At 35.7% G+C, this 15471-nt stretch overlaps 1 protein-coding gene across 4 annotated transcripts; it reads right to left on the bottom strand.

Moving 5' to 3' along the window:
- Positions 1–6356: 6356 nt before the first annotated feature.
- On the bottom strand, positions 6357–14354 carry LOC6532176 (RNA polymerase I-specific transcription initiation factor RRN3). Of its 4 annotated transcripts, XR_006245137.1 has the most exons (8): positions 13959–14354; positions 13417–13898; positions 11758–12249; positions 11527–11702; positions 10159–10408; positions 7850–10101; positions 7508–7783; positions 6357–6826 (listed from the first exon to the last, which is right to left on the bottom strand). XR_006245137.1 is itself a non-coding variant. In XM_002090127.4 (6 exons), exons 1-6 carry the CDS (start codon positions 14172–14174, stop codon positions 9870–9872), a joined length of 1848 nt encoding a protein of 615 aa, XP_002090163.1. In that variant the 5' UTR covers positions 14175–14354; the 3' UTR covers positions 6357–9869. The 4 variants fall into 4 exon arrangements, 1 of the variants encoding a protein (XP_002090163.1); XR_006245136.1 differs by having other exon boundaries at positions 6357–7783; XR_006245138.1 differs by lacking the exon at positions 13959–14354 and adding an exon at positions 12335–12443 and having other exon boundaries at positions 6357–7783; positions 13417–13555.
- Positions 14355–15471: the final 1117 nt, after the last annotated feature.

The following is a 15471-nucleotide window of genomic DNA, read 5'->3' as shown; positions in this document are numbered from 1 at the left end:
TTCAACATTCAAAATATTTCCGTGTATTTAACACTTTGATAGCATTTAATGTCACAATTTTTTTTTCAATGGTCACTGTTCGCATTTTAACTTTTATATATTTCTTTTTATTGTTGTTTTACAGGCTTAAGTGACCATGTCACGGTCGCCATGTAATAATTGTAATGCATTTTTATGTTTTTAGTATAACTTTTATTAAAAGAGAGACTTAATTAGATATTCAGCGTATTTGTAACTTCTGTTAAGACTGCTTAAGATTCAGTTAAGACATGTTGAAGACTCTTTGGCGACTGCTTGTACTTGGTCTTGAAGAGTCCCAGCTAGCCAAATGCAATCCGTCTGCGCCGGCAGAGAGGCCGTCGGCAGAGACGTTGCTTTGCTCTTATGTACCTAACTTTGGCAGCGAGAGCGCCGCTGTCTAAGAGAGTCATGTGCACATAAAGATCGAGCACTCAAGATATGCCTGGGAACTGAAAAGTCTTACATAAACATTGTTGCAAAAGTGCTACAATGTGATTGTTCCCAATGTTCTGATTTGGTACAGTGCTTATTCGATATGTGTGCACATTACAGCACTTCCACTAGCTGAGTAACGGGTATCAGATAGTCGGGGAACTCGACTATAGCGTCCACAATATGAAGTTTACTCGGACCGCATCGAATCGGTTCAAAAGAACTTCTTACTTCTTGCCTTACGGCGCCTTAATTGCGATGCAAACCTTAGATTACCTCCTTATTCAAGTAGATTAATGTTAATTAACTTACCCTCTAACTTAGCTAACCGTAGAACGATGCTTGGAACAGTCTTTATTTTTAACCTTATTCGTGGTGAAGTGGATAGTCCCGACTTGCTTAGTCGGCTAAACTTCACTGTTCCGAGCAGATTTACTAGAAATTACGTACCTCTAATTTTAAATCATTGTAGATCTAACTATGAGTTGCATGATCCCTACAGAGTATTATGTTCTGACTATAATAGATTGTATCCTCTTATCTTTAATTCTGAATCTCTGCCGTTTTTAAAGCGATCAATACTAACGTACTTAACGAATTCTTAGATCTTACTAGTATATACTATATAATACTAAATAAAAAAAAAAAAAGTTATTAGTTTCTTAATTTAGCATTTATTTCATCTCAAAAATCGTCTTACGCACTTTCCTTCTTTCCAGTCGGGAGTGATGTTATTCCCAAACACGTTCCGTCATACTTACTTTTCGAGTGAAAGTGGTTCCACAAGTAGGAAAGTTTTTTACAGTAAGGCTCTATGCAATGCGGCTCTATTTCATACTTCCCGTGCAACGCATCCCTACGCACTTCGTGAAAGGTTTCTGTAAGCATTACCTGAAAGGCTCCCAGATGCATTACCTGAAAGATTTCTGTAGGCATTACCAGAAAGGCTTCTGGATATTTTTAGAGAAAAGTATTCCACAATATTTATATTAGAATTCTTTCGTAAACGTTACTATGTATTGTTTCTGGATAATTTTCCAAATTTATTTTTGGGAAAATGTCTTTTGAGTGTATTCTAATTAAAGTAGAGGAAGTGTTTGCAAAGAATGTAATGGTGCTAAAGCTGAGCTTTGGATTGCAATTCTGTTACATTGTAACGTCGGCGTTTTAGTGCGCGTGTCCTGGGTAAGGACTCAGGCCGACTCGATGCCAGCGTAAGCTCGTCGATTTTGGGTCGTGGGATCGTTATGTCATCGTTTTTGACCTACTCACCTTCTCAGTTTAGCACCTCTTTTGGAAATGTTTAATTCCTCATTTTGTTGTAGTTAAAAATAATAGCGGAATTTTAATAAGTTGTTGTAATAAGTTGTAAGTTGTAAGTTGTAAGTTGTAAGTTGTAAGTTGTAAGTTGTAAGTTGTAAGTTGTAAGTTGTAATAAGTTGTTGGCTAGTGCAATGTGTAATGTATAATACAAAAATTATTTAAACAGTATTGAACATTGAAAACTTAATGCCTATTAATGAAATATATTGCCTAGACGAGGCTAACAATAAAATATTTTATTTTATACCGGACACCCTTTGGTTATCATTATAACAAAAATATTCGTATATTTACTAATCGTATAAAAATAAAATTGACACGAGAATATATGCATGTATAAAAAAATATAGAAAAAAACGGGAACAGTGTTCCTTCAAACTTACCCCACTTTAATCCGAAGCGATGAGATCTCGACGCGTTGGTTCCTGGGTGTTGCTACTGATAGGAATATATATACACATATGTTCGTGCACCAATAATTTGTAAACTGAACATTAACGTAATACACATATGTGTTTATGATGATATGTTTGTATGAATGTTTTTCGGTGGCGCTCTTAAGCTGCTACCCGATTCTCAGATTACTTGAATTGTCCACTTGTTTGGAAAAGTCACTGCTGTTATTTTTGTCTTTGCTGATATACACATAAAAAGAAATACATCGGTTTCTTATTCATTGTTTAATGCTTGTTATGTTCATGTTATGCTTGGTAGTAGGCGAGTGAGTTTTCATTAACGAATTGTTTTGCCCGATACACTGTTCATATCTGTAAAGCCGCCCATCTTGAGACTTCTGTAGGATTGTAGTTTTTCTTCAAGCGTGTTCCTTGCATTGGTCCTGGATCCTTCCAGACTACGTCCTGTTATCCTGGGGGTCGATAGAGGGTTCACTCCTCGGAAAAAAAAAGATTCTCGGGAATTGAGTCTCGACTACTGCTTCTCGAGTATTGGCTTTCGGATAGTCGGTTCGAGAGTTCCCGGATATTCACTTTCGGGTATTCACTTCGAGTCTTCCCGGGTATTCAGTCCGAGTCTTCCTGGGTAATCACTAACTATCCGGGTATTGACTAGGCAGACGATGATAAATTATGCCTGCAGTATAAGGACATTTCTTGTCTATATAGCTTTCAAATATGGTGCCGTGATAACTTACTTAACTTAAATGGCTATAAGTGTAAATTATGACCTTTTGTCGATTTACGCTCTAAGAAGTTGCTTTTTAGATAGAATAATACAGGTTAATGATCTTGGTGTTCTTCTGGACCCAAAACTTAAATTTTCAGACCATATTTTTTCTATAGTCATGCTTGGTATTATAAAAAGGTGGTCAAAGGAATTTAATTATCCTTACATGACCAAACCTTTTTTTATGTATGTAGTCCGTCCGACAATACGGTTTTCGGACCGCATTGGATCTGTTAAAAAAAACGCTGTTTACCTTACGGCGCCTAAATTAGGATTCCAACCTTTTATTACATTTTATTCCAGTATAACAATGTTTATTAATTTACCTTCCCTAGCTAACCTTAGAAGAATGCCTAAAACAGTCTTTATTTTTAAGTTTTTTCGTGGTGAAGTTGATAGTCCCGACTCGGCTAAACTTCACTGTTCCGAGCAGATTTACTAGAAATTACGTACCTCTAATTTTAAATCATTGTAAATCTAACTATGAGTTGCATGATCCCTACAGAGTATTATGTTCTGACTATAATAGATTGTATCCTCTTATCTTTAATTCTGAATCTCTGCCGTTTTTAAAGCGATCAATACTAACGTACTTAACGAATTCTTAGATCTTACTACTATATACTATATAATACTATATAAAAAAAAAAAAAGTTATTAGTTTCTTAATTTAGCATTTATTTCATCTCAAAAATCGTCTTACGCACTTTCCTTCTTTCCAGTCGGGAGTGATGTTATTCCCAAACACGTTCCGTCATACTTACTTTTCGAGTGAAAGTGGTTCCACAAGTAGGAAAGTTTTTTACAGTAAGGCTCTATGCAATGCGGCTCTATTTCATACTTCCCGTGCAACGCATCCCTACGCACTTCGTGAAAGGTTTCTGTAAGCATTACCTGAAAGGCTCCCAGATGCATTACCTGAAAGATTTCTGTAGGCATTACCAGAAAGGCTTCTGGATATTTTTAGAGAAAAGTATTCCACAATATTTATATTAGAATTCTTTCGTAAACGTTACTATGTATTGTTTCTGGATAATTTTCCAAATTTATTTTTGGGAAAATGTCTTTTGAGTGTATTCTAATTAAAGTAAAGGAAGTGTTTGCAAAGAATGTAATGGTGCTAAAGCTGAGCTTTGGATTGCAATCCTGTTACATTGTAACGTCGGCGTTTTAGTGCGCGTGTCCTGGGTAAGGACTCAGGCCGACTCGATGCCAGCGTAAGCTCGTCGATTTTGGGTCGTGGGATCGTTATGTCATCGTTTTTGACCTACTTACCTTCTCAGTTTAGCACCTCTTTTAGAAATGTTTAATTCCTCATTTTGTTGTAGTTAAAAATAATAGCGGAATTTTAATAAGTTGTTGTAATAAGTTGTAAGTTGTAAGTTGTAAGTTGTAAGTTGTAAGTTGTAAGTTGTAAGTTGTAAGTTGTAAGTTGTAAGTTGTAAGTTGTAAGTTGTAAGTTGTAAGTTGTAAGTTGTAATAAGTTGTTGGCTAGTGCAATGTGTAATGTATAATACAAAAATTATTTAAACCGTATTGAACATTGAAAACTTAATGTCTATTAATGAAATATATTGCCTAGACGAGGCTAACAATAAAATATTTTATTTTATACCGGACACCCTTTGGTTATCATTATAACAAAAATATTCGTATATTTATAATCGTATGAAAATAAAATTGGCACGAGAATATATGCATGTATAAAAAAATATAGAAAAAAACGGGAACAGTGTTCCTTCAAACTTACCCCACTTTAATCCGAAGCGATGAGATCTCGACGCGTTGGTGTTAGGTGGGTGTTGCTGGGTGTTGCTACTGATAGGAATATATATACACATATGTTCGTGCACCAATAATTTGTAAACTGAGCATTAACGTAATACACATATGTGTTTATGATGATATGTTTGTATGAATGTTTTTCGGTGGCGCTCTTAAGCTGCTACCCGATTCTCAGATTACTTGAATTGTCCACTTGTTTGGAAAAGTCACTGCTGTTATTTTTGTCTTTGCTGATATACACATAAAAAGAAATACATCGGTTTCTTATTCATTGTTTAATGCTTGTTATGTTCATGTTATGCTTGGTAGTAGGCGAGTGAGTTTTCATTAACGAATTGTTTTGCCCGATACACTGTTCATATCTGTAAAGCCGTCCATCTTGAGACTTCTGTAGGATTGTAGTTTTTCTTCAAGCGTGTTCCTTGCATTGGTCCTGGATCCTTCCAGACTACGTCCTGTTATCCTGGGGGTCGATAGAGGGTTCACTCCTCGGAAAAAAAAAGATTCTCGGGAATTGAGTCTCGACTACTGCTTCTCGAGTATTGGCTTTCGGATAGTCGGTTCGAGAGTTCCCGGATATTCACTTTCGGGTATTCACTTCGAGTCTTCGCGGGTATTCAGTCCGAGTCTTCCTGGGTAATCACTAACTATCCGGGTATTGACTAGGCAGACGATGATAAATTATGCCTGCAGTATAAGGACATTTCTTGTCTATATAGCTTTCAAATATGGTGCCGTGATAACTTACTTAACTTAAATGGCTATAAGTGTAAATTATGACCTTTTGTCGATTTACGCTCTAAGAAGTTGCTTTTTAGATAGAATAATACAGGTTAATGATCTTGGTGTTCTTCTGGACCCAAAACTTAAATTTTCAGACCATATTTTTTCTATAGTCATGCTTGGTATTATAAAAAGGTGGTCAAAGGAATTTAATTATCCTTACATAACCAAAACTTTTTTTATGTATGTAGTCCGTCCGACAATACGGTCTTTCGGACCGCATTGGATCTGTTAAAAAAAACGCTGTTTACCTTACGGCGCCTAAATTAGGATGCCAACCTTTTATTACATTTTATTCCAGTATAACAATGTTTATTAATTTACCTTCCCTAGCTAACCTTAGAAGAATGCCTAAAACAGTCTTTATTTTTAAGTTTTTTCGTGGTGAAGTTGATAGTCCCGACTTAGATAGTCGGCTACACTTCTCTGCTTCAAGCAGATTTACTAGAAACTACTAACCCCTAATCTTAAATCATTAAAGATCTATCTTTGAGTTGCATGACCCCTACAGAGCATAGCTCGCAAATAACTGTCAACCGTTTTTCGTTTTGCGGTCTGCACTCGAACACAACCGAAAAAGACGATGCACGTGTGCTCTCGCTCTGAACAGAACTTTTCGTTTCTCTTTGTTTTGGTTTTCGGTCAACAGTTCTCAGTCGCGTGGTTCTTGTTATGCTCACTCAACAACAACTCAGAGAGAGCGAGCCAACTGAACGCTCGCTCGATGAGGGTCAGCAGAAGAGCGAAAAAACGAAAGACTCATTGTAAACGGTCTTTTGTCTTCAGTGCTTTTTAAACAAAGTTTAGCAAAAATTTTAACATATTTATTAGATGAAAACATTAGATTTATTACTTATTCAGTATTAAGCTTTACAATTAGTAGCGAATTAACATTTTCTGCACTTAAAGAGCTTCGTCGCTCGCTTAAAATGTAATGAAGCGCTGAAAAGGCCCTCTCAACAGACACCTGCGTCGCCGGTGTAGCCAGTGCAACGTGTGCGAGCGCATTCAGGTGTGGCGACTGCAGCTTAATATCAGTAAAGTACTGCAAAATGTTCGCATTTAGTGGCAAACGTCCATGCATAAGGTCGAAATTTTCTATGTCAGCATAGATCTGGACCAGTTTTTTAGATACAGGCTCTTCCTTAGTTTCTGAGATTGTCTGTACGCCATCCAAATAGGCGGAAAACAGAGACTCTTCTTTGTCAGCACATTCACCACCGTCAGATGTCAGCTCCTTCTTAAGGTCTTGGATATAACCCTCGCATGATGGCGCACTTTGTGTTGGGGAATGCACCTTAAATAAAAACTAAATTGTAACATATTTTCGCAATGTTAGTTTAAAACAATTGTTAGTTTTTGACATGGACAATATACTTTGTTAAAACATTTAATAGCAATTAACAACAATAAAACAGGACCTTAACTTCAAACACACGTAGCCTTACTTGTTTTAGCTCAAATAAACGATATGCTATTTTTTTTAGATTTTGCTTTGCTAAGCATTTTTGCTGGTCATTTAAGATGCAATTAACGCGTGGATCAATATAGATTGCAGCTAACATCGCATCATTTTCAAGCAACTTACATTCTCGAATTTTGATCTGTCCTAGTAATTTTTTTTTAATATAATTTTGGCTGTTCTCGCACTTTAGCTTAAGCTCCATCCATATTATGAAAAATTCGCTGTATACTAATTTTTTCAGCTGCAACTTTAAGGTTGCTTCGTATGCGTCCTTGAACGCGTCAATATATATCTGCATCCAATCCCAGTCCGCATCAATACTAATGCTACGGTGTACAGCAAGGAACTCTTTTAAATCTAACAATTTTAATATCATTAAATATGTAGAGTTCCATCTCGTAACTACATCGAGACATGGTACGTTTTTTTTACCCTCGTTCAACCAACGTCTGCTCAGATTGAATATTTTTAAAAATTTTAAATAATATTAAAAAACTTTAAGTTTTCACTTACCTATTCGTTTCTGTACGCAATAACTTACAAATTTTGCGACATGATGAAACTTTTTCGCTGATCTCATCTAACTTGTTGATGTCGATAACGCACAGTTGAAGTGTGTGCGCAGCACACCTTACAAGGTGAATATTCGCCAGCTGTATGGTATCAAGTTTGTCCATCACATTTTCACCGTTAATGTCATCGTGTGTGTCATCGTCAAGAAAAGACTCCGAATCATCATTTAAAATTTGAATGGCTTTTGTCATGTTTTTTCCATTATCCGATGTAATGCTTTGATTATAGTTTTAAGTTTTCAATAACAGTCATTTAAAACATATTTTGCAATTAAAATTTTACCTGAAGATTTGATCTAGGGTTATTCCGTAGTCATTTATGATCTCAATAACTTTTTCCTTAATATACATTCCAGTGTGCGAATGACGAAGTTGTATCATGCCTAAAGTCTTGATGACGATCTCAGCTTTAGACATAGTAGATTGTATCATTTGTAAGTTCACTCCCAAAATAGCCTTATCCATTCTTGTAGCAACATCTATTTTCAGAGATACAAGCTTTCCCTTTACAAGCGCTCTTATATTTTCTTTAATGGTCTGCTCTTTGACAGTCACATATTCCATAACATTTCGCGAAGTTATGGGGTTCATCGAAAGCGCGTTATAAATTGGGTTTAATATCTGTCGAAATCCTTCGCTGTCCAGAAATAAAAGAGGCTTTCCATCGGTGGTCACAATCTTTATAATCGAAGAGACGATTGATTCTTCACTAGTTTCATATGAAATTTTTCGTTTTTTCATATTTTGTTGAATTTCGTCGTCAATCTCGAATTCATTAAAGACATCCGCATGTTTTGCAATTAAATGCCGTTTTAAATTTGTTGCGTGAGAGCCTGCTAACTTCACACCGCAAACATTGCACTTAGACTTATTGTCTGCTGGATTTAATTTGAAAAAAAAATGCACTTTTTTGTTTTGTTCGCGACCCATTTTTGGCACAAAAATTTAAACACTCCAAACGCAACGAATCCACAAGCACGTGTGACTTACAAGTTGACTGATAATTCGCATATATGTGCATACACAAATGCAAATGCAAAAGACTTTTATTCTCTTCGCTCGTTGCAAAACGGTCAGCGAATGAGCAGAGCAAAAGGGAAACACGAAATTGGTTTTTGGTTGAGCACAGACCATTCGTTCAAGAGACACTGGTGAACGGTTCTTGGCTGATTTTTTGCGCAAGTGGTGCGCAAAAAACAATTATTTGGTGACTGCAAGAAACGGTCAACTGTTATTTGCGAGCTATGCTACAGAGTATACGGATCAATGCTAATTTGTGTAAATACACATTATTAGATCATACTAATATTCATATATCTTCTCGTTCCTTTACTATTTCCTATATCGCGTATATCTTCTCGCAAATCGAGCCGTGCGATATACGGCAGCGCCCCTCGGTCGGTTGGGCACGAGGTAAGCAAACTGGTATAATCCAACCACTTTGAGATGCATACAGCTTAGGCTCAAATGATTGCGTCAGGCGTTGTTCTCCTTCTAAAATAGGAAAGAAAAGGACGAATAAAGCCCTTTGGGTTTTTCATATTTGCAAAAGATTCTTCCTGGTCTATAGAGCAGCTGAACTCCTACATTTTCACAAGAATTGTATTCGGACTATCGAAGGGATTAAAACGAAGTTTTATAAAAGTCATATGACTGCCATGTACAAGATACCGAAAATCAAAAAACAAAAGAAATATGGATTACTATGGATAGTGGAGAAAAGTAACTTTGGTGTAAAGGATAGCTGAAGTATCGTAGTCATATTGTAGGTAACTGAAAACTAGCCAAGCAACTGCGGGAATGACAGGCTGGGATTTTCTAATTCATCGGTACGTATGCTTAAATTGCCAAACTATGATCTTTGTCCAAATTACGAGCCCTGACCACTATTAATTCGCACGGCTTATTATTGTTTACAAATACTTGACCACTATTATTTCGTACGCTGTGCTAGCTTCGCTCAAAAGTGCGAGAAGATCAAAACAAAAACAAATGGTGTAATATTATCACTAGCTAATCATTATATCTGCACAATAAAACAAAACAGAAGGTAAAACATCTGTAATTGCGTGAAAAGCTAATTTATAGTGTCATGTATCATAATGCGCATCCCATTACCGCGACGAAAATGGTAAAATATATTTTAGCACCAGGATAAGTAACACTCAAGTAACAGGATATTAGTAAAACCTTGGATGTTACCTTAGATCCCAGTTTGTAGATATCAATAAGGTTGGTTTTTTAAAATTGCATTACATTTCTAATTTCTTTTTTTATTGGTAATTCGAAGAAAACATTAGTACTTATTCGTAAAATCCTGGCGAAGATCCGAAGTGAAATTGTTTGTCCAATTCTTGACTTTTAGACAGTTCGAAATTCTTTTGGCGTTTGTCCGCTATTAGGAATTCGTCTTCTTCTAGCATTTCCGAGTCACCACGTTTTCTAGAATGGTCGTATTTAATAGACCCATATACACACTCATCCGTGTCATTACTCTGGTAAACCATATAATTGGCCTCAATATACTTTTTTGATCTTGAAATGCATAAAGCGTATTATTTATATCCAGCGAATTGTATAGGGTATACTTACAACATAAGTACATAAGGATCGAAGGGGAAGAACGACTCCAGTGTCTCATCGGGCATGAATTTTTCATGCCCGTAAACTGTAGCAAGCTTACGGCGAGCGTTGCGCTCCAAAACAGTATGACAATAGGCCAATTGGTAAGTTCTTGTAACACCAGCGAAAGCTGTAGCCACTGGGGCTAAACAATAACGCAGGGGATTTAAATGACACATGGCAAGGCGCGATAGTTGAAGGGATTGAAGGAACAGCAAATCTGTAACAGAAATAATCATTACAGTTACATTTATAGTATTAGAAAGTTGAGATCACTATTTACCTAAAAAAAACTATATTGAATTGGTTAATTGGGATGCACAGTTTCCGAATATAAGTTCAAAATTGTACTCAGTAAAAAGGATTATGAGAACTCTATTTGGAAAAACTTGTTTTTTTTTCATTTTTCAATTTTAATAATAGGCAAAAGGGTTTTAAGCCAGTGCGAACTGTGACCATGAGTAACATTTAATATTTAAATATGTATTTTCAATTAATTTAACGAATTTTCTTAATATTAAAATATGTATGTGGCGCCAGGGATCCGTTTATAACAAAACTCCTGCGAGGACGTTGAGAATAGACTCGTTGTTTCCTGCCACTACAAAACAATTTAAACCCGTTTAAGGGGTTTCTATGGAAACCACAAAAGCTTTTTTTACCCGTTACTCGTAGATTAAATGGGTATAATAGGAATTATTAAAAGTATGTAACAGGCAGAAGGAAGGGTTTCCGACCATATGAAATATATATATATTGTTAATCAGGATCAATAGCCGAGTCGATCCATCCATGTCCGCTGTCCGCCCGTATAAACGTCGAGATCTCGGAGACTATAAAAGCTAGAGATCTGAGCCTAAGCATACAGTTTCCAGAGACAGACAAAGCGCAAGTTTGTTGCCATTCCCACAAACCGTCCAAAACAGCTACTTCCACACTTTTCAAAAATGTTTTAATATTTTTTCATTTACTTGTTAGTTTTTGAAATTTCTATCGATTTTCCAAAAATCTTTTTCCCAATTTCGACCGCACATCGGCAATCGTCTGCTGTGCCAATTTATTAAGACAGAAAATCCAAGAAGCTAATAGGACATCTACCACTGCCATATAATGAGAAAGGCGTATTATCTCGCAGAAGGCGTTCTGCAGATATCGTGAAATCGGAAAATTAAAAGTTATGTTATTCATGCAACAAGTTTGGCTGCGCGAAAGTGAAAGATGTACTCAAGACGCTTTCGATATTCCCCGAAAAAGCAAAATAATTGAGCAAAAGAAATATGGCACCAATAATAGCGAAATTCGTTGACTTGTTTAACATGACTATATGTTTAAACTTACCTTTTGAACTGGCAGTCAAATCTTTTGCGCGAAATGCAATTAAATAGAACACAGCTTGGCAAACAGAATAGAAAACCAAATTGGTCTTCAGAGAGCAGTTATGCTTATATGCATCCGAGTCATCTATGTATGTATGAGCCCACTTTGTCAATTCTTTTAGGTAGAAAATAACAGTGCTAAAGAAGTTATGTTTTAGTTTTTATATCCTGTAGAGCAATTACATTTTCTTACCTAAGTGACAAAAATCTGGCGCGGGATAAAAAGCTAGCCATGTACCCCACTGCAGCATGACGAATTACGGCCGATACATTCGGATTTTGAACTTTCAACCATAACGAGTCAAGAAATGCTTCGGAATACACAGACCGCAGACTTGTTACATAAAATAAGATGAATTGTACATGATGTGTATTGTGGCTGGGTAATAACACTTCGTCGAATAAATAAAGTAACATCTTAAATAATCGATTAGCAGTCCTTCGCTGTTGGTCGCTACTGTTTTCATTAATTCGACACTTGCCATCAAAAAACTCATAAAGCAAGAGTAGGCATACATCCAAGGTTTTGCCAACAGGATGACTCACAGATTTTTCAGTTTTGGTTAAATTTTCGACGAGTACATCGTCTATTTCAAACAAGGTATCCGATTCCACTTTGTCCTCCTGATCATTCATTTCTAATTCAATTTCATCTTTTGGAGCGTTAACATCTAACAATAAAAGCCTGAAATAGGTAAAGAAAAATCGCACATATTCTATCAAATAATATTTTTCAGTAAAATAATTGAAAAAAGCAAGACTTCCTTTACCATTTCTATTCAAACTTTACTGGTTACATATTTTTCCGTGTTAAGATATGCATATATCGAAGTTATTCACAGCAGCACTGTGGAAACTTTGCGAATAGAATAGGATTTTCTGGAATAATATATATAAAAGGTACTCAATGGACACGCTTTTTTAAAACTTGTAACTTCAACATATTTTTAGTGAAACGTGCAGAACAAGTAAATTTTATAGAATTTATGTATAAAGTTAAAACCATATTTCGGCACATAAATTAATATCAGAACTTTTGTACATTGGAGGTGGGATCGTCACTTGTTTTATACCTCGTCAAGAGGGTTTGCGTAAAGATTATTTATTTCCCACTGTTTGCTTAAGTATACCTCAATTCTATGACCAGAATTTGGTCGCATAGGCATAGCATCTCTTTCTATATCTTGATAGAAATTATATATTTCGGAAAGTTTTATAAACCAAGACTTAAAAAATCTATAGAGGTTGAAAATTTAAATCATTGCATAATTTTGCAGATGTTCAACATTCGTTTATGGTGGTTTAGGGGTTTTCCAAAAATTGGTAAAGCTAATTTCGAGTTGTTCAGCACATTTTCAGGACTTTTTATCAAACTTACAGACAACAAATTTGATTATAATTACCCTAAAATCCTGTCTTGGGAAAATATTTTTTACGAAGATAAAATTTTAACTAATGAGGTGTCAATCGATATTTTTTCTAAATTTTTCACTTGTTTACATTTTCTTTATAGTACACACCACCATCTTAATGTGCTACATCACTACCTGCCCTGCAGTACATAGTTATGACGCAATAATGAATATTAAACATTAAAGTAATACCAAAGTATTTTTATTAATTAAGTTCTCGGGTTTGTGAATTCTAATGTACTGAACGTTTTTTTGTATGGTAACAGACATATAGCAGAAAGAAATTCGATTCGGTCAAGTTTTCTTCGCAATTACATTTTGGGAAAATACATTTTTGAAAGTTGAAATTGGAAAAATTCCAATAATTTTGATGTATAATTTCACTTAAAAACAAGAAGTACTGAGTGTTAGAGAAAAAAAAGAGTTGGTAAAGTACTTACTTTTGCAAAACCAGTTGTAAAACAAGTTCCTCGAATATAGGCTTGTACTCTAACAACCAAAGCACGTTATACAAATACCCTGCCGTCACATGGCATGGCTTTTTAAAATAGGGGAATTTGGCGGATATCGCATCAATCATAATATCAAATGCCATTGGCACGGCAGTTAAAATGCGATCCAGTACTTTATGGATAGGTTTCAACTCATTTCGCGTATTTTCCGAAGGGCCTCCGTTGACCCACTCGGATTCATCCAAATCTCCTGGAATCCAATGGACAATAAGTTTGGACACTCCAATAGGTAAGTATCTATTGTGAGCCACCAGTAATTCTATACAAAATTCAGTATAAGCTTCGATTATCTCTGAACTTCTTTTCCTCCAGTTAAGGGACAGTAAAGCCTCGACAACGGTAACAAACTCAGGAGTCAAATTGTGAACAATTCGTTTGGCATCTTTCATGATTAAAACAACCTCGCCATCCTTTAAATGTCAATAAAACGTTAAGATTAATGAAAACATTTGCAGGTACATATATCTTACGCTAAGTTCTGCTTCCCGGATGAAGTATGTGAACTCCTTGACCAGATGGAAATTTCGATCTTCTAGGGCCACGCGCACTGATTCTGCGAGGCCTTTCTCTTTGGGTGTGGAAAATCGAACTTTGTTGATGGCCACGGCATTTGCTTGATGTCGTTTTACACCAGAAAACGTCTTTAAAATAGATGTCACATCCGTCTTACTCGTGAAAAAAGACATAATTTATGTTTATTTCTTAATGAATTGAGTATTCGAAGGGATAATCCAAATAGAAGTTAGATGAATAAAAGAGTTCCTTATAATACACATAATATTTTCAATAGAGAATTTCATTATTATTTTAAGAACAAATATTCATAAACATTTTAATTAGAAAAAACACGTTGTTATGCGTTCCCATAAGCAGTGTGGCCATGAAATTTACGAAAAATTATACCGCTCGGCTAGGAAAATACACTTTCTTCACTTTTGGTGTTTATATGTAAATATTAAAGAAATATTTATTTTTTTAACAGGGGAAAGTAAAATCATTTTAGATATCAGTTTCTTCAAGTAATAATTTATTCAATTTAAAAAAACACCAAAAATGTGTGGCCTTGGAATTTTCGATATATTATAATCTACTTCAGGGAAATATCTTTACTTGTGTATGCCCGTTACTCGTAGAGTAAAAGGGTATACTCGATTCGTTGAAGAGTATGTAACAGGCAGAAGGAAGCGTCTCCAACCATATAAAGTATATATATTGTTGATCAGGATCAATAACCGAGTCGATCTGGCCATGTACGTCTGTCCGTCCGTCTGTCCGTATGAACGTCGAGATCTCAGGAACTACAAATGCTAGAAAGTTGAGACTAAGCATACAGACTCCAGAGACATAGACGCAGCGCAAGTTTGTGGATGGTAACGCCCACAAACCACCCAAAACTGCCACGCCCACACTTTTAAAAAATGTTTTGATATTTTTTCATTTTTGTGTTGGTCATGTAAATTTCTATCGAATTTCCAAAAAAACTTTTTGCCACGCCCACTCTAACGCCTACAGACCGCCAAAAACTGCCAGTGTTTAAAACTCTCCTTCTCTCCACTCTCAGGCGATGGAGATTCAGGAGCTGCACGGATGTACAATCTGCAGAACCAGGACCAAACCAAGCCAGGTTAGTAGTTTTAGGAATTAACTATATTTTTTAAAACTATATGTGTTCATTAAATAATCTAGAATTAAAGTCCAACCATATTAAAAAAACTGAATTACTGTCAGCCTACACCAAATATGACATGTCAACTAATTGCCGAAAATATACATAGTCAAAATTTGTTAAGTTTGGCCACGTAATCGTTAATGATGGTTTGAAAAGTATATACATGATGCTTTCAAATAATTCCCAATTTTTTTTATATTGATATTAATAGTGCCCATTCCACTCAACGACATATTTTGGCTGGAGTTTCGCAGGGTTCAGTCTTAGGGCCAATATTATTCAACATATATACGCATGATATACCCCAAGTATCT

This window comes from Drosophila yakuba, chromosome 2R (genome assembly GCF_016746365.2).
Source record: "Drosophila yakuba strain Tai18E2 chromosome 2R, Prin_Dyak_Tai18E2_2.1, whole genome shotgun sequence".
NCBI lineage: Eukaryota > Metazoa > Arthropoda > Insecta > Diptera > Drosophilidae > Drosophila > Drosophila yakuba.
The sequence above is the reverse complement of the archived record's forward strand: the minus strand, read 5'-3'. Positions and strand labels throughout refer to the sequence as shown.